Consider the following 25795-nt stretch of genomic DNA (forward strand, 5'->3'; position numbering starts at 1 on the left):
AAGATTTTTGAAAATCTTTTCTCATATAATTTTTAAAGACTGTTCTTCTCAATAGACAAAGCTTTTTTTCTAAGATATTTTATAAGGCCAAACAAAGTTTTTTGCTTTTTCTGTAATATGACATTTTTTTTAGTTATGCTTTTGTTGAAGAGGATCTGCCGCATGCTTAGCAATATTTGTCTGAACTTGCTCATGTAGTTTAATTTAACTTTTTTTAACAGGTGGAAATTTTTTTATAAAGGTAATATATTTTCAAATTCAGATCATAAGCTATCTGTATGGCACTTACAACCTTTTATTGGGTGTTTGGCCGAGCTTCTCCTCCTTTTTATGATGTGTGTCTTGATGTTGTTCCACAAATAGAAGGACATACCGTTTTAAGCTGATTGTTTGTTTTATGCATAAAAGCTTTTCAATTCCCAAGCTTTTTAATTTACTTATTCAATGGAATAACTATCATTGGTGGTTGAAAATTGGGTCATTCTTTCCTAAAATATCCTCCATGATGATCAATTTACTTTGCATTCATTTGAACCAATTTTCAAACATTTTGCCCAGTCGCGTTTGCAAGGCGTTTTTTAAATTGTGTGCGATCCAACAATAAGCAACACATGGCTCACATATCAAAACGTTTATAGTAAAACATGTTAAACCTGGTGTAAATACTACTAAAATTACAGCCTGAGTCCTTTAGTGAAGAAGAATTAGATTAATATTCTTATGGCGCCACTAATGTAAATGAAAAAAAGTTTACCGAAACGTTGCATAATGTTTTAAATCAATCTACTGAAACTTCCTTAAATCGAAAAAAACTTGAGGTCGTCGTCGAATTATGACAGTTCAGCCGATATTTTTCTTCACAAGGCTTTGTATAATATGTAACAAGTTTGTGGAAAGATTAGAAGCCTGCACTTTAAATGGTTACGTAGGTGAAATGGGTGAAGTGCCAGTCTGGCACTCCTCAAGTAGCACTAAAGCGCCGTTTTGAATGCAATGATAATTTTTTTTAAATATGACTAGTGTTATAAACGAATACTTATGTTTGCTTTATGGGGTAGGATAAATATGTTGAGAGGTTTTCGCTTTTTTTTCTGTTAATTATATCCACACTTACCATATGTCCGAGGGCATTACCATTTTGTGCGCCTAACGGTTAATAAGATGTAGACATACATATATATGTATACTCATGTATATACCAAAATGCTCAGAATGATGAGAGAAGTCGATTTACCAAATTTAACTTATTAATCTTTGTCGAAAATAGTTTGGTATTTAAAATGGGCGAAATCCGTTGATAACCACGCCCACCGCCCATATCTGTAACTGTTATTTAAAAAAAAAAAAATTTTGATAAACTAAGCAAAATTACTCAAATTTGGCACAAATGATGAACCTAAGAAAATAAATACAATCCTTCTACTTTAAGATAGCTGCATGTATTCCGAAAGCGACTCAATATAACTTGTACATGTATTGTTCCATACCTCATTTAGATCCCATATGAATATTAATAAGATCGGATAAAACCACGCCCCCTCTGTATATGTCAATACTAAACTTCCGCCATCCGTCTACTGTTACAAGCTATGCCTCCTACTCGTGTCTATAAGTTTGTTTGGTTTCAAGAATCAATAGTCAACCCAAATTAAATGCCATTCAGATTTGCGTGGCTAAATTAAGTTCGGTCCGCCCCGAAATTAGCTTTCCTTACTGTTTTTTGCCTTATGATTTTTTTTACTAATTACTAGCTGTACCCGGATACACCTAGCTGTGACTTAGTCTCGTTTATTATTATTGTTTTATTTGGGATAGAGTACTGTGTGTCCTAGAGACAGTGTCCTATTCTGCGATTTAGATAATGTTTTTAATCCTACTTCCGAGAGGAACTTAGGATAGACTTTAAGTCTTTCGGATTTATCGTGCCGTCCAGTATTATATTACAGTGGCATCTCCTGTAAACGAGTTCTGAATGGCTGCGAAGTATGAAATTTGTAAAATATCAAATAAAAATAAAAAAATACAAGCAACACATAAAAAAAGCTTCATTTCGCGCATATGTAGTTTGCTATGTTTTACTGTTAAAATGAATATTAAGAAATTTTCCAAATTATTAAAGGGGTTTTCAATTGGCGCGGGTCGATTTTGGCGCTCTGTGGCAGCCATTTTGTTTTGGTGACATCTGTCAAATCTTTTGTTTATTATTCAGTTGTTTATGCCAAATCATCATGGCAAGTTACACGATTGAACAGCACGTTCAAATGATAAAACTTTATTATCAAAATGAATGTTCATTAACGCAGGCGTTGCGCGCATTGCGCCCATTTTTCGGTAGACGTGGTGGCCCTTCCAATTTCTTATGGCCTATATTGAACCATATGGACCTAGACGACATGTGGTTCCAGCAGGACGGCGCTACGTGCCACACAGCAAAAGCCATTTTATTTCATTTCAACATCTACCCGCCCTTATTGAAAAACCCTTTAGTTGCTCTATATACATACATACTGACAAAAAGGCGCGCCTAGATGTTGTTTTAAAATAAAACATGTAAAAATGTAGATTTTTTCAGGTTTAACTATTTTTATTCTAAATACGACTCTTAACAATTATGTTCTCAACAGAAAAAGTTTCTTAAAATTTGTTTACAAACCTGTGAATAGTCGACTCACTGACACGATTATATCCACCAAAAATATCATGAATTTTGCGATGTGTTGTTGTAATTTTTACACGTTGTTCTATCGTGTAAATTTACTTCTACTTGACAAATGTCAAAGATGACATAACAAAAATTCACTACTGATATCTAAGCGTCACTTTTGAAATACCCAATTGTGTGAAGTAGAAGCCGTAAAGGCTGGAGGCGTCTGGTGGCGAGAGCAACATGTGACCACAAATCGTGTGCTCCACTCTCTGTAGGTCTTAAGGCCTGAGCAGTCATTCGGAACTTTGAGGCCGATTTTTAAGCTACTTTCCGATGATCTAGAGACTTAAACTTTGAATTTAGTTCAAACATCGGCTGTCATTCAGTATTTTGCAGTTTTTAGGTTTCATCGAGTTTTATAAAATACATATATATGTAGATGACTTCAGTTTCCTCTTTTCTTGTCATGTATTAAGCTACGGAGTTAAGGCACAATATATGCGATGAGCTTTGTAATTGGTTAGTGGTAAAAAGGTTTTTATTACAAGGCAAAAATAATTTCGCTTATTCTGGTAGCTTCTCCTGCCGCCGTTGGCTGGCATTGTGTTCAATATACGCTTCAATATTACGGCATCTTGAAATATATCAGATCAGTGGTGCGATTCACTAACACATTTTATCGATATTCGCTTTGTTATCTTTCCTTAACCACAATTTTTACGATTTTGCTATTCAGTAACCCATTTCATTACGAAAATCGACAAGACAAAATCAGCTGTTTGGTTAACCTGTCGATTATCGCGAACTAAACGACAATAATTTTCGTGTTGTTAAATCAAACGATAAAGAAAAATTAGTGATTTTAATCAAAACTGTGAAAAAAAACTTCTTTAAAAAGCGTAAGTATGGCGTTTGAGTATTTGGCTTACGATTTATCGCGTGGAGAGGAGGAAGTGAGCCCTCAAATAGTTGATCGAAGTTTGCTCCGGCATGTGGACAATCCTTTCGATTTGGATGCAGGGGAGTTCCAGAAGTTATTCCGTTTAACTCCAGACTTGACTGAGGACGTAGTTTCGCAGCTTGACAGCCATCTTAGAGGTTCCAGAATAACAGCGATTTCGACTGAAAAACAGGTAAATTTGGTAACATTCAAGCTAATTCAGTTCTAAATTCTGCCTTTATACAACTAGGTTCTAGCTGCACTGCGATTTTTTGCAACCGGGTGTTATCAACGACCCGTAGGTGAGCAATGGGGAATATCTATGAGCCAGTCGTCCGTTAGCCGTAGCATTCATCGGGTAACAGCTGCGATCAACAGCTCCATGTTTTGCGCAAAGGTGAGATTTCCCATGACCCAAGTGGAGCGGCAAGCGGCAAAAGAAATTTTTGCTTCAGCAACCTCCCCGTTTGTGGGAGGTACCATTGGAGCTATCGATTGCACGCACGTGTCAATTTTGGCCCCGAAACGTCATGAAGAAGCGTATGTCAACCACCACGGCTACCATTCGCTTAATGTCCAAATGGTAACAACATAATTTGTAAAGTATTCAAGAATCAAGATTCCCTTTTAATGTTTTACAGATATGTGATCCTACACTTAAAATTTTAAACGTAAATGCCAAATTTCCGGGAGCACGGCACGATTCATACATTTGGAGTTCCTCTGCGGTGCGAATGGTTATGCAACGGAATTTTGAAATTGGAAACCATAACTTGTTTTTGATTGGTAGGCTTTTTAATCTATTAATAAATATATTTAAATAAAAATAAGGGAATTAAAAATCAAAAATTCTCTGCAGGTGATTCCGGGTACCCTTTGGAGCCTTGGCTGATGACTCCTCTAACAAACCAACCGGAAGGTACTCCGAAATTCTTGTACAATGAGGCATTGTGCAAAGCTCGTAACCCAGTTGAGAGACTTTTTGGTGTTCTTAAGGCAACGTGGCGGTGCTTGTCTCAACAAAGGACACTCTTGTACGATCCAGGATTTACTGGACAAGTAGTTAACGCGTGCTCAGTTTTACATAATATTCGTTTAAGAGAAGGAATATACCAGACCGAAAATGAATTCACAGAGCCCAGAACAAACGACATTTTTGTAAACCAAGATGCACCATCCTCAACAGCAAAGCGCATCCAAGACCGACTGATTGCTAATTTTTTTACTTAAATACTATTTTCACTCATAATCATTCCGCATACATATCTATGTGAACACTCGGGTATAAAAAGTTAAAACATTTTCATATTTATTGTTAAAACATTTTCATATTTATTGTTAAAACCTTTTATTGAACAAAATTACATGCAGATTCAATAAAAACAATTCAGTCTTTAACTTCAGTTTACATACAGTTTTAGGTTACAGGCACATAAATCTATTTATGTATGTAGGTATGCATAAGCGTATGTACACATGGTTTATAAATTCAAAGGTCAGTCTATTTGTAAAAACGAAAACAATACATTCTAATTCATTTAATTAATGTTACTTAACATTACCACAGCTTGTTTACTTATAAAATTCAAATAAAAAGTAACTTCAGGTACTAAAATAAACATTTGGTATATATGCACATAAAAAGGAACTGCGGAATTGGTTTCTAATCTACATGCGATAGATTGCATTCGTTAGATTGTTGAATGCTTCTGCGGTAGCGCTTAAACCATTCCCCAATACGGCTATTGCCTCCGCCATCATTTTATTAGCCTGAGCAATTGCAGAGCTGCTTTCGGCTAAGATCTATTAAAAAATAGCAAGAACAATTAATAAAATGCCACTTTTATGTGTTGAAAATAAATTACCTTTAAAGCATCTGCTTGTTGTTTCGCGACTTCTACTGTTTCTCTACTCGACTGGGCTAGCATCTATTAAAAAACAATCACCAATGGAAAAACATAATAAAATTATTTTACATTAAGTTCAAAAGAAATTACCTTTAGTGCATCTGCCTGTTTTTCTGCTATTTCCAAAAATTTCTTCCGAGCATTACCGTCTTCTTCCATGCGCTTTCTTTTCAAGCTCGCCCGTGGTGTTCTCCTGTCTGAGATATGGGAATTACCTGACCTCAGCGTGAAATTCTCTGCCAGTGGCGTCCGTAAAGGCGACGGGGCTTCCGAAATCACCCTTTCATCTTCCACTTCGATACCCATTTGGATTACCTAAAAATTTACACACCAGTAAGTTACACTTTAAAACATACACTTCATGCAATTTACCTCCTCCAGTGGAATATTTTCAGGGGTTGAATCGTGGCCCTTCATATACTCCTCCCCTATAAGAGCAGACACCCGCCTCTCGAATTCCGTTAGGGGCTCCTCGCTGATTGGCCTGTTCCCAGTTAAAGCTTGTTGCCTTCGCCGATTCCGTGCTTTAATGCTGGTGCGGCTTTTTAAGTCCCGCCATACCTTTTTAGGGGAATGATTAACATCTCTCTACTTTTAAGTAATAACACAATATTTTCTTACCGTTTGCCATTGATTCACCGTCTTCACTGCTCCACCCAGACTATTTAATTTTGCTGCTAGCTCGCTCCACTTTTTGTCGCACTCGTACTTACCATGGAGGCTGTGGAACCTAGATCCTGCTAGACCCGGGACTTCCATTAGGTAGTCAAGCAGGCGATTTAGCTGCTCGGATGTGGCACGGCTTCTTTTGGTAGCTGTCGATGTCATCCTAAAGCAATATACAAAAATTATTAATAAAACAATAAATTGAAATAAACAGTTATTTTATTGTACTTACTTTGTACATATATTATTGTTAAAAAACACTCACAATTGCATTTAACAGTTTGGCGTCTATGTTTTTTTGTTTCTCTTCTTCATGTTATTCGCTCATTCTGACATTTAATTTGACAAAGATGCCACTCTCTATCAGTTTGAATAAATAGAAGAAAACAGCTGTTCAGTGTTAGTTAACATAAGTTAGTGAATAGCACAATCGACAGTGCAATCGACAAATACTGAAGAGAAAAATAACAATTGTCGAATCGATAAGAGTTAGTGAATCGCACTACAGTCCATAAGTTCGTGCGTATTTTACCCATAGTTTCACTTTTGTACGATTTTTGCATACAAAAAATTATTCGCGGAATATAACGGAACTATTTATATTTCCTTTGATATAGCGTGCACTCAACAAGTGATTTTAATTGCGGATAGAAGCACGTGTTGTTAAAAAATAAAATGGAATCTTCGAACGCGTATAAGAGGCATATTTTGTATTTTTTTTATAAAAGTGGTAAAAATGCAACAACTGCTGCTGCAGAAATAATCATTGTGCACGGAGAGGATACCGTGAGTGTAAGGACTGCGCAAAAGTGGTTTTCAAAATTACGAAGAGGTAACTGCGACGTGAAGGATGCCCCGCGCCCTGGTCGTCCTGAAGTCTTTAACTCCGACGCCTTGCTCGAACTCGTGGAAGCTGAGCCAAATTTGATAGTCGATATGATAGCTCAGAGGTGAAATTCATCGCATGGAATAGTTCACAGGCACCTGGTTCAGTTGTCTCATACCGCAAGGCAAACATTAGGCAAGCTGAACGATCTGGAATGGGAGTTAATGCCGCATCCACCATACTCTCCGGATATTGCACCTTGTGATTATCACCTTTTCCGTGGACTTCAATCCCATATGAGTAACAAGAACTACTCCTCAAAAGAAGCTACAAAAAGGATATCGAAGTGTATTTTGGCTCCAAGGACAAACAAGTTTTTGAGCAGGGAATTAAAAATTTGCCTAAACATTGGGAAGACATTGTAAATAATGAAGGAAAATATATTATTGATTAATAAATACTTTAAACATCTTTTTTATTAATTTTAAAACCACCTTTAAAAAACGCACGAACTTATGGACTGACCTGATACTATAGGGAAAAATATTGATTTTAAGCTGTGAATGTATTTCTTTGGTTGAAATTAGTTCTGCCTATACTTTTTGTGAATTAATGGAAAAACCATGTAAATATTTCCATGCTTGCAAAACAAGACTAAAAAGTAAATATTGAAAACCGAATAAAAATTTGTGTTTATTTTTGTCGCTAAAATCTATCTTGTAATAGATAAAATTTTAGTAATACGATAATCATTATAATTGCTTAGCAGCGCTAGCAACAAGGTCTGACTCTAAATTAAAACTAGGTTGATAATGGATTAATGATGTATATTAAAATCGTCTTAACAAATCAGTCTATTTCAGAAATGTATGTACATATATATGATATTTTATCAGTATTTCGATTGCGCCAAAGATTTCGAGTCGATGTTTTGACATTCTACCAATATGTGTTCTATCGATGCATACTCATAGCAAAATGGGCATTAGAAAGGTACAGGGTCCGGCCCTCGAATGGCAACCTATTAAAAGGCCATAAATTTAGTTTGGAAAATTACTTTTGTTCAATTCAAAGGAAAAAATGTCTGAAAGTAATACAGAATTAAGAACCAATTTACTTTTGCTCGATATGACCACCTCTTGCCTTAACTATGGCCTTGAGACGGCCCAGAAACGAGTTGCAGCTCCCCGAATGTGACTTGCAGGTATATTTGGACAATATCATTTTTCAGCGCCTCGAGACTGTTGAATCTTTTAGCTCGAACTTTACTCTCCAAAATGTCCAAAAGAGAAAAATCCATAGGATTCGTGCATGGTGAATTTGAGAGCCATTATGTGGACGTTATAAAGTTCGGAACGTTGTTTTGTGCCCCGTTGTGTCCAGTTCTGTTGAAACGCTAACTAACAGACAGCTGATACCCGTATATCAGCTGCGCAAGCGGTCTGAAGTTGGTCATATTTCGAGTGCCTGACCTTGTATGCCCATGAACGAAACTGGTGGCGTAGGCGGTTGAAAGGCTTTATTTTTGGAATAGCGATGTCAACGGCAAGATTTTGTTTTGTTCTGGATGGATTGATATCAGAAGAGTGATGTTTGTACGTTTTCCAATCGTCAATTAAATGTTTGTGACTCTACTTGCAATTGCAGCGAAGATATCTTTTGGTTGTTGTGTAGTTGAACATTAATTATGGAGTAATCTCAGCGCATTTGGCGGCAGAGTCTGCATTTTCATTGCCTTTGATTCCCACGTGTTCAGGGAAGGTTATTAGTGTATTACGAATGATATTTATTTAATTTTGATCATTGCGTGAGGATTCAATAGCATTAATGCATCAGTTACTGTCGGTCCACTTGATAAAGTTGACCTTTTTGCGCTGAACGTACATTACTGATTCAAGTATGGCTGCTACTTCGGCAGTAAACACGGAACATATGGGGTTTAGTATGCCAAGGCGGATGATATCTCCATTTTCTTTTGTCATCAGTGCAAATAAAACATTTTTTTGGAGCGATCGCCTTTGACAGTTGCGGTGTTTTTATTGCATGCGGATTTGTGTTTATCATTCGAGGTGGACGAATAGCAGTTATTTTCGACCTTGGGGTTAACCAGATTTGCAGATCTTGTAGAAGAGTTAATGTGCGACAAATAGCAGATACAAATCTTGGTTGCCATTTTCTCGATATAGCGTTACATGCATCTGTTGCCAGAAGGCTATTTGAAAAATAGGCCAGTTTCTGCAAACAACTGGAAACTCCTCCTCATTTCAATATGATAATGTGTAGAATATTTTTTAATCTAGAGGCCGGGCAGAGCCCATAAATAGGTAGTGCATAGGCAATCTTTGAAAGCATTAAAGCTCGTGTAACAATAATAAGCGGGGACGGATGAACGTAGCTTTTCTTAGACGAAAGATATTTTATTATTAATATTGTTTATTGTTAAGAGACAGTCTCTGACATAATTACAATGCGGGTTAAAACTATACTTAGAATCAAATATTAATCAGAGAACTGTGAGTTTATCGACAATACATATATTAAGATTAATGAAGTTGTTGATTAAGTCACAACAATCGTGTTTTATACAGCTATGTAAAATTTTAGTTTTCTCTGCAGATATGGGAGAACGAGCAGATTGTGACCAAGATGTCAATTCAGCTAAAATCTCCTCAAACATTGACTTTACATATGTTAAATTCTGGTGTTTGGTGTAAAACACTACGTTGAATTATTTCATCAAATGTTGTAATAAACAGGAAGGCTGATAAGATGACCCTTGAAGAGTGCGGTTTTCTAAAGCGACTGGACTGGAAAGAAAGTCATTAATTCTCGCTTTACAGTTGCTATGAAAGAGCAAGTTTGTTACGAAGTTATTAAATTTTTGACCCACTTTCCAAGTGTCAAAATGTCTGAAGACAATTTGTATGCCGATACGGTCGAATGCTTTTTGAAAATCAATAGCAAATATTGCAATCTGGTTTTTGGAAGATAAAGAATTTGATATAAAGTATCTAAGTGCAGAAGAGGATCGATGGTTCCGAGTCAATTTTTATAAGCAACATGATTGGGGCTAATGAGTTTTTGTTTGTTAACTTGCCATGATAGGCGGTTGACTACAATTTTTTTAGAAGCTTTAATAAATGGTTTTCCAAAATTGTGGATAGTAACCACTGTCGAAGAATCGATTATAAAGATTGAGAAGTCCAATTTTGACTGAGTTCCGCCGATTTTCCGTTTAATGTAGAGAGAGCGAATTCAAACTCTACGAAGTGGATTTTGGATTAAATTTGCTTGGCCGGGAGTGAAAGAGAGGGTAAACCATTCAGCTTTGCGAAAGATGTCTGAGAAGGATGAGTCAGACGAGGAAAAAGAGAAGCGAAATGGTTAGCAATAGCATAAGGGCCAGAAAGTGGTTCGTTTGCGTAATAGATGTACGAAAAGGACGATTGTCTTGTGGAGCCACTTGTATATCATTACATTTTTTTGGGACTTGTTGACGGGCTGATACCGGAAGTGAGTTGCTCAAATGCTTTCCGTTTTGCAAATTTGGCGTTTGCCCTTTTTGCGTATTGACGCCACAAAGTTTTTTTGGTTGCTGGAGTGTACCAGTTACGGAGTTCCACTAAGGGACGGTTCTTTTACATCCGTTTAGTTTGGTTTGTGGAATGGTGAAATGAGCTGCAGTTCGTATAACTATCAGAACTTTTGCTGATTCCTGGTTTCTGTTAGAAGCAACTGGAGAGGATGCATTGATTGCGTCGCGGATATGACCATATTTCTTCCAGTCATGAGATGTTGATGTTGCATAAACTAACTAGCATCCGGATAATTGTACTATAAAAACGCCCGTTTATCCTTTATTTATGGCGACTGATTAGGATAGAGATTTCTACTTTAAATAAAAAACGTGTGTTCGTCATTCAAGCGGAAATCAAAGAGTTCTTTTTTTATGTAGAGTTCCATTTTTCACAAAATCTAATAATACAAGCTTAAGCTACGTTCACAATAAAAATGATGCATGTAAAATATGTTCTTTTACGAATACAAGCTTAAGCTACGTTTACATTAAAATGGTGCATGTAAAAATTTGTTCCTTTACAGTACCAATAATGGAAAGCACTAATATAGATGCTGATATGATAAACTACAGTGAGATGTATATACCGCGTGTTAATGGAAAGAAAAGTATATGCTGACAGATAAAAAGGCAGTGAATACAAAAATTTATCGAAAGTTACTTTAATTAACGATAATACAAGTTCACAGGAGACCTGCCACGTATGAACTACTCGTATTATGGCTAAAGATTTGAATGCATAGATAACTCCAACACTCCTCCTCATTCAAATGATGTTAGGCCACATTTTTCCCTTAGTAATTTAATGCGCACTGCTGTCAATGGCTTAGTTAAAAGATGTGCAACCATAGTTTCCGTTAAACAGTAAGAGCATTTGATAATTTTCTTTTGTACGTAGTCGTTAACGAAGTGATAGCGGGTGTCTATGTGCTTGGATCTATCCGACAAGTTTTCTTCTTCGATGAGTTTTAAGCAGCTCTGATTGTCTTCGAATAATGTCGTTGATGCAGTCTCCTGATAGTTCATGTCTTCGAGAATTTTACGGATCCACCGAGCCTCTTTACCTGCTTCTGATAGAGCGATGAGTTCTGCTTCAGTTGACTAAACCACCCATATACATAAAAATATATCCGCTGTTTGATTTTCTATCAACGCGATTTTCCGCCCAGTTAGCGTCGGAATATCCGGCGAGGTTGCATTCGGCGTCACTTCTTCCAAGAGCTAAGGATAAGTTTGCGGTGCCGGGCAAGTACATAAGTATACGCTTGAGCTCATTCCAGTCCTTTTGATTTGGACTAGATACCTTCTGAGCCAAAATAGATATACTCGACTAAATGTCGGGTCGAGTATTTACACTAACGTACAGTAAACTACCAACCAGTTGTCCATACTTTTCATTATTAATTAGCGGATCTGATTTTTCACCTTTACCGTAAGACACAGTCATGAGTATTTCCGAAGGTTTTGCGTCCGCCATGCAAATTCGCGAAATATCTTCTCAATATATGACCTTTGGTTGAGTGTATAAAATCCATTTGTTTTTGTGATTGTCAGTCCAAGGTAATTTTGTATATCTCCAAGATTCCGAATTTCGAATTTTGCTTTGAAAGCATTTTCACACATTCTGATTAAGTCTGCTGATTTGCTTGCCACGAACAAGTCATCAACATAAATAAGTACATAGCAAAACTCACCTTTAGCTGCGTCTGTGTAAAAATATGCATCATTTTTGCTTTGATTACAATCAGCATCTATTAAAACTTTATGTACCGTTTGGTTGCAAACTCTTGCTGATTGTTTAAATCCGTAAATTCTCCTCCTCAATCGGCAAACGTAATGCTGATTCGCTTCTACTTCGAATCCTGAAGGTTGCTTCATGTATATTGTCTCTTTAAGTTCCCCGTTTAAGAATGCTGTTTTTGCGTCTAAATACTGCACTATAAAGTTTTCTTTCGCTGCAATAGTAAGTAAAATTCGAAAAGTTGAATGTTTTGCTACGGGTGCAAATATCAGATCGTAATCTGTTTTTTTTTTGCGAAAAACCTTGTACGACTAAACGAGCCCTGTAGCTAGTAATTGAATCTTGACAATCGGTTTTGGTTTTAAAAACCCATTTGCAACCAATGGCTTTTCTGTTGAGTGGTAACTCACACAGTTCCCATGTTCTATTATTTTTAAGTAATTGCATTTCCTCTTGCACGGCTGCTAGCCATTCTCCTTTATGCTTGTTCGCCAAAACTTCCTTTAAACTTTTTGGTTCTGTTTCTAAATTACTCAGTAAACTCACTTCTTTATAATTTACCATTTCATCAGCCCACCTCGTGGCACTTCTGCCCTTATTTGTCCTTGCTGACCGACGAAATTCTGTATCGCTGCTTGAATCCGAATCACTTTCCGGTTCTTCTTCGTTTTGTAGTGTGTCTATATCGTTGGTAATTTCTTCATGGGCTTTTTCATTTGTGGCATTCTGATCATTCTGCTTGTTTTGTCGTATGACTATATTTAATCTGGTTTATTTTTAATTCGCTATCCGTGTGTAAGGTCTTCAGATCACGACTGATGATAACCTTACCAGTTTTTGCAACGTAACATCTGAATGCTTTGGATGTGAAGTCATAGGCAACTAAAATAGATTCGAAACCTTTTAAATCAAGTTTTTGTCTCTCTTCACTTGGTACGAAAACATAGCATTTTGATCCGAACCGGCATATGGTCTGGTGGTGGTGTCTTTTGTATGCCTATAGCAGAAAAACGATTTTGAATATAATTTGCCATCATTACTGCTTCACACCAAAACTTATTTTCGACTTTGACCTCTATGCTCATACAGCGAGCCATTTCTATTAGAGTACGATTTTTACGTTCTGGTACCCCGTTTTGTTGCGGCCTGTACGGAGCAGTATACTGATACTGTATGCCATGAGTTTCTAAATATTTCAGAAATGCTCTACTCATATACTCACCACCTCTATCAGTCCGAGTCATTTTCGATTTCTTGCCGAACAACGTTTTGCATATTTCTACGGATTCTATAAATTTTTCGAATGTTTCTGATTTTCTTCGATAAATGTGAGTACATATTTTTTGCCTGACGGTGTAAGTACTAAATCAAATGCGTCTTTTGTATTTTTAGACGATTTTTGAGGAAATTTCATTCTGCTCATTTTTCCTTCTAAGCGTACCTCACAATATTTTTGCAACCGCTGCTGCATTTCTGAAATTTTACACCTTCTACAAGGTTTCTAGTTGATAAAGTTCTGACTACCTTAATATCTCTATGACCGAGCCTTTGGTGCCATTCGTGAACACTCCCTTGACTATAAGTTAAATCACGGTTCTCAGCACTGTAAACCTTGTTAAATGTACGCAATTTTTAGAGGCTCCCATCGATATAAGCAACAGCAACATGATTTCTATCTTTAATTATTTCACAACCTTTGTATGAAAAGCTTACAGTGTACCCTTTTGCTGTGAGTTGTTTTACTGAAATTAAGTTACCATTTATTACAGGAACATACAATACATCCGTAGTATTGACTAAAACTTTGTTCCCTAATTTATTTATAAAATTGATAGCTACCGTTCCTTTGCCTGTGGCTAGTACTCGTTAACCGCTTGCAACAAAAACAAGTTCATGGTGGTTTGGATTAAAATAATTATAAAATGTTCTTTATTCCCTACATTATGGCAAGTCGCTCCTGAATCCACTATCCAGCCGCTTTCAGCTGATGTGGTGAATAAATATTGCTCGGTATTGACACTTTCAGCTAAATTTGACTTTTCTTTATGTCCCTTCTTTGCTAACCATTTTTTATACTTGTTACATGTGCTTTTAAAATGTCCATTTTCTTTACAAAAATAACACACTCGTTTCTTGTTATTCACTGTTTTTAACGCAATTTCCGGCTTACTATTTCTGTGTCTTCCTATTCGGCGTTTATACTCAGAAATTACCTTTGAGCATACCAAACTCGTTGTCAATTCTTCGTTGCGAGCTTCAAGCGCGGTTGTGAGAGTATCGTAACTTCCCGGTAACGAGCCTATTAATGTAGCACTCATGAAAAATTCCGGCTTTATTTCGCCACCTAGAGCTAATAATTTTAGAAATAACTCATTCATCTTATTTACGTGCTCTTCGACATTCCCACCTTCTTCAAGCTTCTTCTCTCTCTCGCAGCTTCTTATATGCTGTATTTACTGTCTTCTACATTAAGCGCAATTGTAGAGTGAGCCCTGCTTACGTCTGCTTCTGTCCATTGCGATGTTACTGGACTTGGCATCTCCTGAGATTTCGCTTTTCATACACCTTTTTCGATCAACAGCATTTGCATTTTGTAGCGCCAGTTGAAATAATTGTCGCTATTTAACTTTGCTATTGAATATTTAGATTCTGTCATTCTATACAATAGAATTGGCTTGTTAGTAACCTTAAATGTTTCTAGGCGTTGAAGCGGCCCATAACCTGTTGCAAAAACCTGTAGAACTAACTAGCATCCGGATAATTGTATCAATAATGGAAAGCACTAATATTATATAAATGCTTTGGTACTTTGCATCCACTATAACTTTATTTAACTTCAATTGATTATGATAAATTACAGTGAGATGTATGTACATATATACTGCGTGTTAATGGAAAGAAAATTATATGCTGACAGATAAAAAGGTTGTGAATACAAAAATGCAACGAAAGTAACTTTCTTCTTCTTCTTAATTTGGTGTGATAACCCCTTACGCGGTTTTGGCTTAACAAAGCGCCAGTCGTTTCTTTCTCGTGCCAAACGGCGCTAATTGGACACACCAAGTGAAGCCAAGTCCTTCTCAAACGTCGCCTCATCGGATATTGTAATCGTCTACGCTTCTGCGCCATACGTTAGGACGGCCATGATGAGAACCTTGTAGAGTGGTAGTTTTGTTCGTCGAGAGAGGACTTTACTACTCAATTGCCTACTTAGTCCAAAGTAGCACTTGTGGGAAAGAGAGATTCTACGTTGGATTTCAAGGCTCACATTGTTATCGGTGTTAATGCTGGCTCCTAAGTATACGAAGTCCTTTACAACCTCGAAATTATAACTGTCAATAGTGACGTGGGTGCCGATAGGCGAGTGCGCTGACTGTTTGTTGGATGACAGGAGGTACTTTGTTTTGTCCTCGTTCACCACCAGACCCATTCGCTTTGCCTCTTTATCCAGTTTGGAGAAGGCAGAACTAACAGCGCGGTTGTTAAGGCCGTTGATGTCGATATCATCGGCATACGCCAACAATTGTAAGCTCTTATAAAAAAGAGCAATCTTAAATTATGGAGGGAACACTTCTCGAACCTATTAAATAGTGGTAGCTGCGCATGTCACAGAGAATGTGAAGATCCCGATCCCCCAATCGTTCACGATGGAATTGTCGTTCCGCCATCCGACCATGACGAGGTAAGAATAGCGATAACGCGGTTAAAAAACAAGGAAGCCGCGGGCGCCGACAGACTGCCGGCTGAGCTATTCAAACATGGCGGCGAGGAGCTGCATCAGCATCAGCTTCTATGCAAAATATGGTCGGATGAAAGCATTCCTGCTGATTGGAATTTAAGTGTGCTCTGCCCAATCTATAAGAAGGGCGATCCTGCAATCTGTGCCAAATACCGGGGTTGGTCTTCTAAATAACGCCTATAAGGTTCTAGCGAGTGTATTTTGTGAAAAGCTGAAGCCCACCATCAACCAACTGATTGAACCTAATCAGGGTGGCTGAGACCTGGAAAGTCTACCATTTACCATATATTCACAATACGCCAAATCTTGGAAAAGCCCCATGAAAGGAGAATCGACCCACACCATCTTTTCGTTGACTTCACAGGACGAAAAGGAGTTACTTGTATGCCGCGATGTGTGAGTTTGGTATCCCCGCAAAACTAATACGGCTATGCAAGATGACGTTGCTCAACAGCAGCAGCACCGTCAGAATTGGGAAGGACCTCTCCGAGCCGTTTGATACCAAACGAGGTATCAGACAGGGTGACTCGCTGTCGTGTGACTTCTTCAACCTGATGTTGGAGAGCATCGTATGAGCCGCAGAACTTAATCGCTCATGCACAATATTTTATAAGAGCGTACAATTGTTGGCGTATGCCGATGATATTGACATCATCTGCCTTAATAAGCGCGCTGTTAGTTCTGCCTTCTCCAAACTGGATAAACAGGCAAAACGAATGGGTCTGGTGGTGAACGAAGACAAAACGAAGTACCTCCTGTCATCAAACAAACAGTCGGCGCACTCGCGTATCGGCACCCACGCCACTGTTGACAGTTATGATTTCGATGTTGTAAAAGACTTCGTTTATTTAGGAACCAGCATTAACACCGATAACAATGTGAGCCTTGAAATCCAACGTAGAATCTCTCTTGCCAACAAGTGCTACTTTGGACTAAGTAGGCAACTGAGTAGTAAAGTCCTCTCTCGACGAACAAAACTAACACTATACAAGGCTCTCATCATGCCCGTCCTGGCGCGGAAGTGTGGACGATGATAACATCCCATGAAGCGACGCTTAGAGTGTTTGAAAGAAAGATTTTGCGGAAGATTTTTGGACCTTTACACGTTGGCAACGGCGAATGTTGCAGGCGATGGAACGATGAGCTGTAGGAGCTTTACGACGACATAGACATATCGCAGCGGTACCAGCTGGTGGTAGCAGAGGAAGAGGAAGGCCTCCTTTGCGTTGGAAAGATCAGGTGGAGAAGGACTTGACTTCACTGGTGCCGGTTAGCACGAGAAAGAAATAACTGGCGCACTTTGTTTAACTCGGTCAAAATCGCGTAAGGGGTTATCGCGTCAATTAAGAAGAAGAAAAAGAGGAAAATAGAGCGAACTTATTTTCCCATAGATTATAAGCCCCAATGGACATTGTGAATAGTCCGTGGCATAATACATATTTTTTAATATGATTTTCATTTATATATTAAATTGGCTCGTACCCCCTTTGCTCGTGGGCCTTATAGTTTTAGGTCTCCTCGGAATGGGAGATACTTTTTATGAGGAAATTTTTTATAGCAAAAACCCTCTTTGACTTTTGCCACTGTCTGCCGAGCTACTGGGGTGAACATGCCCTACGAATAGCAGTCAGCACGAACGAACACTTCTATGGCGACTAAGTGGCTAGTTGAAATAATCGTGATAGTCATTAAGTGACGATTCGAAATATGTGTTAAATATGTCGGAAAATCATCGACATTATTCGGAAACAGTTAATTAAAAGCAATATTTGAGCTTAGTAATCTCCAACTGACTGAAATGATGTTTGCATATGCAAAATTATCTACTCAGATCACGTTAATTAATCTATTCATTTACATAGTCAGACTTAACATTAGTTAAATTAGCCGTCAAGTTTTGTTGTTTTTGTACGTTTTGTTGTATGTTCTTATAGAGTTTGGAGAAATAATATTAATAAAATGGAAGAAGTAAAGAAATGCAGCAATTTATTTATCGAAAGCTTTTAGTTGCTAGTTTAACTGTTAAAATGTGTATAACCCTAAAAAATTTACTTGGTTTAGTTTTAAAGCTTTCCTAAAAATAAAAGATTATCGAGAAGGGAATTTTGTTTGGCTACTGACCTTTTTTAATTACGAATTATGGAATCAATCACGAAAGGAGGAGATGACTTGCGCGTGTGAATATACTATTACAATTTAAATGTGAATGATTTTTGTATGAACATAATTTAATTTTAGTTAGTTTCAATTCGGCTGAAAAACATCTGAACCACCAATCTGATATACAAGTTTTTAATTTCTATTAATATATATCTTGTAACCCAGGTATCATAACAGTAAAATGGTTAACTATGACGCACAAGAAGGATTTTCTGTTACATCTGCTACAATGGGTGATACTACTTTGGAAGATGAACCCAAAATTATCTCAGAAAAATCATTGACTATTATGGGAAAGAAGCTTAACAGTGATACTCGAATGGAAAATAAAGATAACATGCATAATACTGAAAAGTCGTTGCTGTCCGCATTCAAACCACAGCTATCTCCATATTTATTATCGCCTACATCTAGTATTTTGACATTAGACGTGGTGCACTTTCACCATGCTGGCAATTACACTTGCGCTCCTTCTAATGCGAGATCAGTCAGTATTACGGTACACGTTTTGCGAGGTAAGTAAACATTTATGCGTATGAAATATTTTCTCATAAAACCCAAATGTATAAATTGGACTATACAAACAATAATTGTACCTGGACAAAATATTTATACACGTATATAATCAGGGCATCAGCCTTTTGTCTTATAGTATTTTATTATAAATTATCGTTAACAATCAATGCGAAAATTTAACTGGAAAATGCTTATTTTTGCCATAAGTTTCAAAAAATGCCCCTTTTCACACGCCGTAACGGGACAATATTCACTTATAAACACTCTTTATTTATTGAACAGTCGGTTTAATACTTAAAAGCAGGATTTTTTTTCGATCTGAAAAGCTATACCTCTAAAATTTCAGAAAATTAAAACAGAAAAGAAAAAGGGAATTTATATGACTGTGGAGCATTTAAGCAAAGTTAATTATCGCAGGCTCATTGCGAACTCGCAGACAAGTCAGTATTTATTTTATAACGCAAGTCCTCAAGAAGACCAACACGGTTAGGCATATACAATTGAATGTTTTCAGCATAACCATTGACATTAACATACTGACGCACAAAAAATACAACATTACAAAGGACTAAACAAAAGGGTACTAAACATGGAACCTAACGGCGCAAGGTTCAATTTCTCTTCTTGTGACTTTTCTAGGTTGAACAGCATTTTACTTGACATCAACTGGAAATATTTGTTTTCTAGTTAGGTATGAGTGCTATTCTGCCTTTAAAGCACAGTTGCTCGAAATCTTTATGAAAAATGTACCACAAATTAAAAAAAAACAACCTGATAAGCTTCCATGGTAAAAACTGAAAAACAAGCGGAATAAACTTCATAAACAATTTTTAAAACCTAAGCATCAAACTATCTTTATACTATTATTATTATTTATACAATGTAACCCTTACTTAATTAGCACACTGGCTACTAGTGCCTTCAGTGCTAAATTCTTCTTCTTCTTCTTCTTCTTAAGTCAAATCCTAACGCCTTTTGGCGGTTTGTTAAATTTAAAAAGTAATGCGCTGGAGTCCCTTCGTTGTGGTTCGTTTTAATGACAAATCTGCTTCTACACCTGCGAATGTAGTCAACTTGCCGATTTTTTCAAACCTAATTTCACTTTCATCTTTGAATTTTAGCTATTTAAACCTTGCTTCTCTGGACATTGAGAATAGGATCTTGGGCTTAAAAATTTCTAGGTAGATGGATAAGGATGGGCTTTCCGTAATTTGTCTCAAAAACTGTCCGGCTATTGCTATTCCTCTTAAATCTATTTTTAATAAATCTTTCTCTTCTATACTTTTTATAAACGGATGGAAAATTACTAGTATTACCCCAAAGCGGCAAAAAAAAATTGATGTGTTCAATTATCATACAAGCTGATCTCGAAGCTTTCTACTTTGTGGTTAAGACCTTAATTTTGCCCAATCAGTCTGGATTTGTCACGGGTAGGTCAACAGTTTCCAAGCTTGCTGCTTTTTGTGAATATTGTTTTTCAACTTTTGCTGCAGTTTTTAAGTCAATAGACGATGTGTGGTAAAGACTGAGGGTGATCGTTCGAAACCTTTTATTGCATCTTTAGTTTTCTTCTATATGCTGATGATTTAAAAATATTTTCTGCGAAAACTGAGGATGTTCCTATGTTGTAATCGGAAATTAATTCGCTGGTGCAGTAACTTTGACACCTCTCTAAATATCAAGAAATGTTTTCACATTACATTTGCCGCAACGCAAAATGTTTTTATCAACTTATACTATTGCTAACACTTTACTTCAATCTGTCCATGAATTCAAAGATCTAAGTGGGGTCTTTGACTCCCATTTTTCATTCAATAGTGACATTAACTGCTCACAACACACCCATTTCGTGGTTTAAGTCGCATCGCTGCTCCTAAGTGCGATGCGGCTGCCAAAAACCTTAACTTTGTTGTACCCACTTCTTTATATATTATTTATTATATGACGTATTAGGTCGAAGCTCTCGGACCCTTACACTCCTAAATTACTTTTTACTCCTTTTAGAGAATTAATCACTAATGACAAACTGTATTCTTAAGTATTTTCAATAGTCATTTATATTTAGAGCAGTCATATGTTAGGTCGATATACTGACTGCGCTGCCAGCAAAAGCTGACAAAATGCTTAACGATCAATTTGTAAGCTAATAAGGTTCGATGGAGATATTCTTTTTTACCACAAGAATAATCACAGCCTTTTTCCAATCCGTTAGAAAACACGAAGTTATGAAGCAGTGGTTGATTGTATGTGCGAATGTGCTGAGATAAATATCATAGCAGCGGACAACTAGGCGTGACGCTATAACGGGTTTACAAACTTCTGCTTCCGTTACCCCATTAATTTTTAACTCAGATAGTCCTTTGTAATGTATTTACAACATCATCCAAGGGTGCAATATTCTTATTGTTATGTTTATTTAAGTATGGTTGAAGTTTTGCAACAATGTGCAAACGCTTAAAGCTTAAATCACTTTTTACTAAATCCGTAAACGGACAGAAGTGGATCGACTTCGCCAGGGCCCTAAACATGGTAGTCTGCAGCACCAGATTCCAGCATAAGAAGATACACTAAGCACCTTGGCTGTCTCCTGATCGAAAAACGCGAAACCAGATCGATCATGTTGTGATAGATGGAAGACACGCTTCTACTGTATTAGATGTACGTACGATCTGAGGACCCAACATCGACTCGGATCATTACCTCGTTGCAGCCAAGCTGTGCACACACCCCTGTTCAGCAAAAAAACCTACATCTACCTACGCAAAGAATGTTCAACATCGAAAAACTGCAATCACAACAAACAGCCAGAAGATTCGCCACTCGAGTCTCACTCCTGCTCTCAGAGAATACTGCCCAACAATCCAGCATACACGAGCAATAGAGCAACATTTCTCGTTCTCTACGTATCGCCTCCGAAAAAGAAATCGGATTCCAAGGAGAGCGAAAAAACCGTTGGTAAGACGAGGAATGTTATGTTGCCGCAGAAAGAAAAGATGCTGCCTATAGAGAGCTAAGAAAGGAAGAGAGACGTATTATCCGAAAGAAGAAATGATAGGCCGAAATACTTGAGTGCGAGGAGCTTGAGATGCTGGCCAATAGGAACAACGCCCGAAAATTCTACCCGAAAGTTCGGCAGCTTACAGAAGGTTTTAAGACCGGGGCGTTTTCCTGTAAGAACAAAGACGAACAGTTCTCAAACCTGTTAAACAGTGACAGCTGCGCATGTCACAGAGAATGTGAAGATCCCAATACCCCCATCGTTGACGACGGAATTGTCGTTTCGCTATCCGACCATGACGAGGTGAGAATAGCGATAACGCGTCTAAAGAACAACAAAGCCGCGGGCGCCAACGGACTACCGGCTGAGCTATTCAAACATGGCGGCGAGGAGCTGCATCAGCATCAGCTTCTATGCAAAATATGGTCGGATGAAAGCATTCCTGCTGATTGGAATTTAAGTGTGCTCTGCCCAATCCATAAGAACGGTGATCCTGCAATCTGTGCCAATTACCACGGGATTAATCTTTTAAATATCGCCTTTAAGATTCTAGCGAGCGTATTGTGTGAAAAGCTGAAGCCCACCGTCAAGCAACCGCCAACCACCACCGCCAACCACCACCGCCATCCAACCACCGACCAAATATTAACAATACGCCAAATCTTGGAAAAGACCCATGAAAGGAGAATCAACTCACACCATATTTTCATCGACTTCAAAGCTGCATTCGACAGTACAATGAAGTACGACAGTATGCCGCGATGTCTGAATTTGGTATCCCCGCAAAACTGATACGGCTATGCAAGATAACGTTGCTCAACAGCAGCACCGCCTTCAGAATTGGGAAGGACCTCTCCGAGCCGTTTAATACCAAACGACGTTTCAGACAGGGTGTTGGAGAGCAAAATGTTGACTTTTTCCTCCTGGGTATTCCATTTCTTATCCTCAAAACTAATGAAAAATTAAATAACTCAAAAATACAATTAACGTAGTTTTATAGAGCAGAAAGTATTCTATCGAATGAATATGTACAATTTGTGCCATTTTGCTTTCTGGAGACTTTCAACTGATTTTACCAGTAGTCGTTAAATGCACTAGAATTCTCAGTTGAACGCAGTTTTGAAATTGTCGTTGGTTGGCTGTATATAAATACACTACAACTTCAAAAAAAAAAAAAAAAAAAAACAGAAGAATTCTTACTTCCCGACAATACAATTCGCTTTTTACTAATAATTTGCCAAAAGATAGTACCGGACAGTGATCAACGACTAGTGGGCACATTTTGATTAAAAATATTGAAGATATGATTGCGAAAGTATACCTCGAATGGGCAACCTTACGACTAAGTCGTTGGACTGACCTAAAGAGTAAACAATATCAGCTCCCAAAGAACAGATGGATACAGTTAATGCCTCAATACTTTCAAAATGTAGGTTAGGTTAGATTCACCAGGTTCATTATTTGTAATAGAACCCCAAGCCATGTATATATATATGATTGGCGCGTACACCCTTTTTTGGGTGTTTGGCCGCACTCCTCCTCCTATTTGTGGCGTGCGTCTTGATGTTGTTCCACAAATGGAGGGACCTACACTTTCAAGCCGACTCTGAACGGCAGATATTTTTATAAGGAATTTTTTCGTGGCAGAAATACACTCGGAATACACTGCCATTGCCTGCTGAGGGGCGACCGCTATAGGAAAAATGTTTTTCTTAATTTTGGTGTTTCACCGAGATTCGAACCTACGTTCTCTCTGTGAATTCTGAATGTTAGTCACGCACCAACCCATTCGGCTACGGCAGCCGCATCCCCAAGCCATGTGGTTCCTTACAAAATCGAGGCGGAATTGCGAAATTTATTCAAAGACGATTTTTTTTTTGAAATTTTTTATGCTTCATATACTCGTATAACGTCTTTAGAACAGCCCTTCGAATGGTTGATTTGCTGGCTACAACATTTGCCATTTCTTAAATTTTTGTTGTTGAAAGGGCGGTTTTTGAATCACAATGAAAGCTTAAAAAAACCTTCCCTTTTCACAGCCTTATCTGAGACAAGCCATGCTCTTGACTTTTTCGGCCGCCGTGGTCGAATGAGTTGGTGCGTGACTACCATTCGGAATTCAGAGAGAGAACGTTGGTTCGAATCTCGGTGAAATATCAAAAAATTAAGAAACAGTGTTTTATATAGCGGTCGCCCCTCGGCAGGCAATGGAAAACCTCCGAGTGTATTTGAAAAAGCTCCTCATAAAAATATCTGCCCTTCGGAGTCGGCTTGAAACTGTAGGTCCCTCCATTTGTGGAACAACATCAAAACGCACACCACAAATAGAAGGAGGAGCTCGGTCAAACACCCAAAAAGGGTGTACGCGCCATTTATAATATATATACATATATATTATTAGAATGCAGTTGTGCAATTTGTAATTCTGCCGTTACCTTATGTGACGAAATGTGATGACATTGCGGTACTAGTAATGAGCGGGAGTGGGACCTTCCCATCAGTTAGTAGTGTCTGATATTATATTGTCTGGTGAAATTAAAATATGCTTAAACTGCGGAACGAGTGACGGGCAAACGTGGGAGCGTCACAGCAAATGCGACTGGTGCGTGTTAACTCTACCTCTTCTAAAGATCAAGATTTGGAGAGTCATCTTTTTTAGATTGACCACCAAGACTATGCTGTAATACTGACAATTTCAGTTCAGGGAGCTTTGCTCCTGTAGTTAGCTTTCTCCAATTCGGAAGATGAAGACCATTAGTAGAATAAATCTCAATGCCTCGGACGTTGCTTACCAATTAGGTTTATCTTTTAGGCAACCCAGGAGCTGTAGGTATCAGGAAACCATTACGTGGATGAGATTGAGATTCAGCGCAAGGCTAGTGGCCACACGGATATTGGCCCCGGGCAGCCCAGAGCTAGGTGTACTTATATGTTCTGCGCAGGTTATGTATTGATAACTTATTTGAACACCCTTCAGTAGACGAGGTAAGCAGACCATGGCAGTGGCAAGATGAAGGTCTTTCATACCATACATTTGTTATTTGTTCATCAAAATTGCCTCGTATTTCAGATCCACTTTTTGATAATCGTCAAAATTGCTTGTGTGACTAGGTGGTTGAATTTGTTTTGTGCCACCTTTGGTATGGTCAGAAGGTAGAGCAAAAAGTTCCATTGGTGTAAATCGACAGCTCTCCATATTCAATGGATTCAATGACGTTGCTTTAGGGAAGTATATCTGTCTCAGTTACTAGTTGGTTTATTTCTAACTTGTTTAATAGATTGCTGTTTTCGACTCCTTCCTTGGCCATTTGACAGGCTCAGCCCAACTCATTAATTTCGTCCTGGGGATCATCATTTTTTGCTGGGTTTCTTGTGAGAACCTCATCAGGAGGTTTTGCCCCAGGACATCGTTCGTGGTCATTGTAATTCCATAACATCCTGCAATAACTCCTGAGTTTTCTTACAAAGTTCAGAGTTGACTTTGTGTAGTGGGTTGTTATTGGACACCAGCCCATTTTTGCCTCGTCCCTTTGTCCCAATCTGAAGCATCAGGTGAGCCTGCAATCCATTTCTAAGCCGATCCAATCCATTCTATTGAACGCTTGGATCTACTTCCTTTTGGACCCTTCAGCTCATCGAGCATTTGTGATAGCATTTGTCGATAATTTCGTCGTAGAAAAGTCGATCGTGTGTATTAATTTAAAGTGAACATTCACTATCCAGCCGTATGAATTCATTGACAATTATTTAGGTTTGACATAGAGTTTTAAATATCGTCATAAGCACGCAGATAAATCCGGGGTTTAACCGAAACCGCCACTACGAGAGGACTAGCGTAGAACTTATTAAAGGCTTTCGACGCTGTTAGCCATTCTCTGCTACTAGATTATATTAAACAGTCGAGCTTCCCGTAAGTACGGAAGAAGTGGTCCGCAAACTACTTGTGTGGTCGACAGAGAGAGTTTCGCAGATGTCATACGCTGCCGATTGCTCTCTCCAACTGAATCCACGAAGGAAGTCAAGCTACAATTGAAAATAAAAGTCGACGACAAATCAATACCGACTGTAAACCCCCCAA

General features: G+C 38.0%; 3 protein-coding genes across 4 annotated transcripts in view; 2 read left to right on the top strand and 1 right to left on the bottom strand.

Annotated features, from left to right (window-relative positions):
* LOC128865060 (uncharacterized) overlaps nt 1-25795 on the top strand; it is a 91099-nt gene that overhangs the window by 42363 nt on the left and 22941 nt on the right. For both annotated transcript variants that reach the window (XM_054104980.1, XM_054104981.1), the window contains one exon: nt 18369-18718. In XM_054104980.1, the coding sequence (XP_053960955.1) occupies nt 18369-18718 (350 nt within the window). The remainder of the gene's footprint in view (nt 1-18368; nt 18719-25795) is intronic.
* Nucleotides 3968-4931, top strand: LOC128865063 (putative nuclease HARBI1). The gene is made up of 3 exons (XM_054104984.1): nt 3968-4170; nt 4229-4373; nt 4447-4931. The coding sequence occupies exons 1-3, from the start codon at nt 3970-3972 to the stop codon at nt 4815-4817; spliced, it is 717 nt and encodes a 238-aa protein (XP_053960959.1). The 5' UTR covers nt 3968-3969; the 3' UTR covers nt 4818-4931.
* LOC128865062 (uncharacterized) lies at nt 5086-6572 on the bottom strand. The gene is made up of 6 exons (XM_054104983.1): nt 6393-6572; nt 6116-6323; nt 5867-6055; nt 5585-5809; nt 5453-5515; nt 5086-5390 (listed from the first exon to the last, which is right to left on the bottom strand). The coding sequence occupies exons 2-6, from the start codon at nt 6320-6322 to the stop codon at nt 5256-5258; spliced, it is 819 nt and encodes a 272-aa protein (XP_053960958.1). The 5' UTR covers nt 6323; nt 6393-6572; the 3' UTR covers nt 5086-5255.

This window comes from Anastrepha ludens, chromosome 5 (genome assembly GCF_028408465.1).
Source record: "Anastrepha ludens isolate Willacy chromosome 5, idAnaLude1.1, whole genome shotgun sequence".
NCBI classification, from domain to species: Eukaryota; Metazoa; Arthropoda; class Insecta; order Diptera; family Tephritidae; genus Anastrepha; species Anastrepha ludens.

Excerpts from the sequence above, each read along its gene's own strand:
- LOC128865063 (XM_054104984.1), top strand. The coding sequence starts at position 3,970 with ATGTTTTGCGCAAAGGTGAGATTTCCCATGACCCAAGTGGAGCGGCAA. Across the intron at positions 4,171-4,228 it reads ATTCGCTTAATGTCCAAATG|ATATGTGATCCTACACTTAA; the intron begins GTAACAACATAA and ends AATGTTTTACAG. Across the intron at positions 4,374-4,446 it reads CCATAACTTGTTTTTGATTG|GTGATTCCGGGTACCCTTTG; the intron begins GTAGGCTTTTTA and ends AATTCTCTGCAG.
- LOC128865062 (XM_054104983.1), bottom strand. The coding sequence starts at position 6,322 with ATGACATCGACAGCTACCAAAAGAAGCCGTGCCACATCCGAGCAGCTA. Across the intron at positions 5,516-5,584 it reads AACAGGCAGATGCACTAAAG|ATGCTAGCCCAGTCGAGTAG; the intron begins GTAATTTCTTTT and ends GTTTTTTAATAG. Across the intron at positions 5,391-5,452 it reads AACAAGCAGATGCTTTAAAG|ATCTTAGCCGAAAGCAGCTC; the intron begins GTAATTTATTTT and ends ATTTTTTAATAG.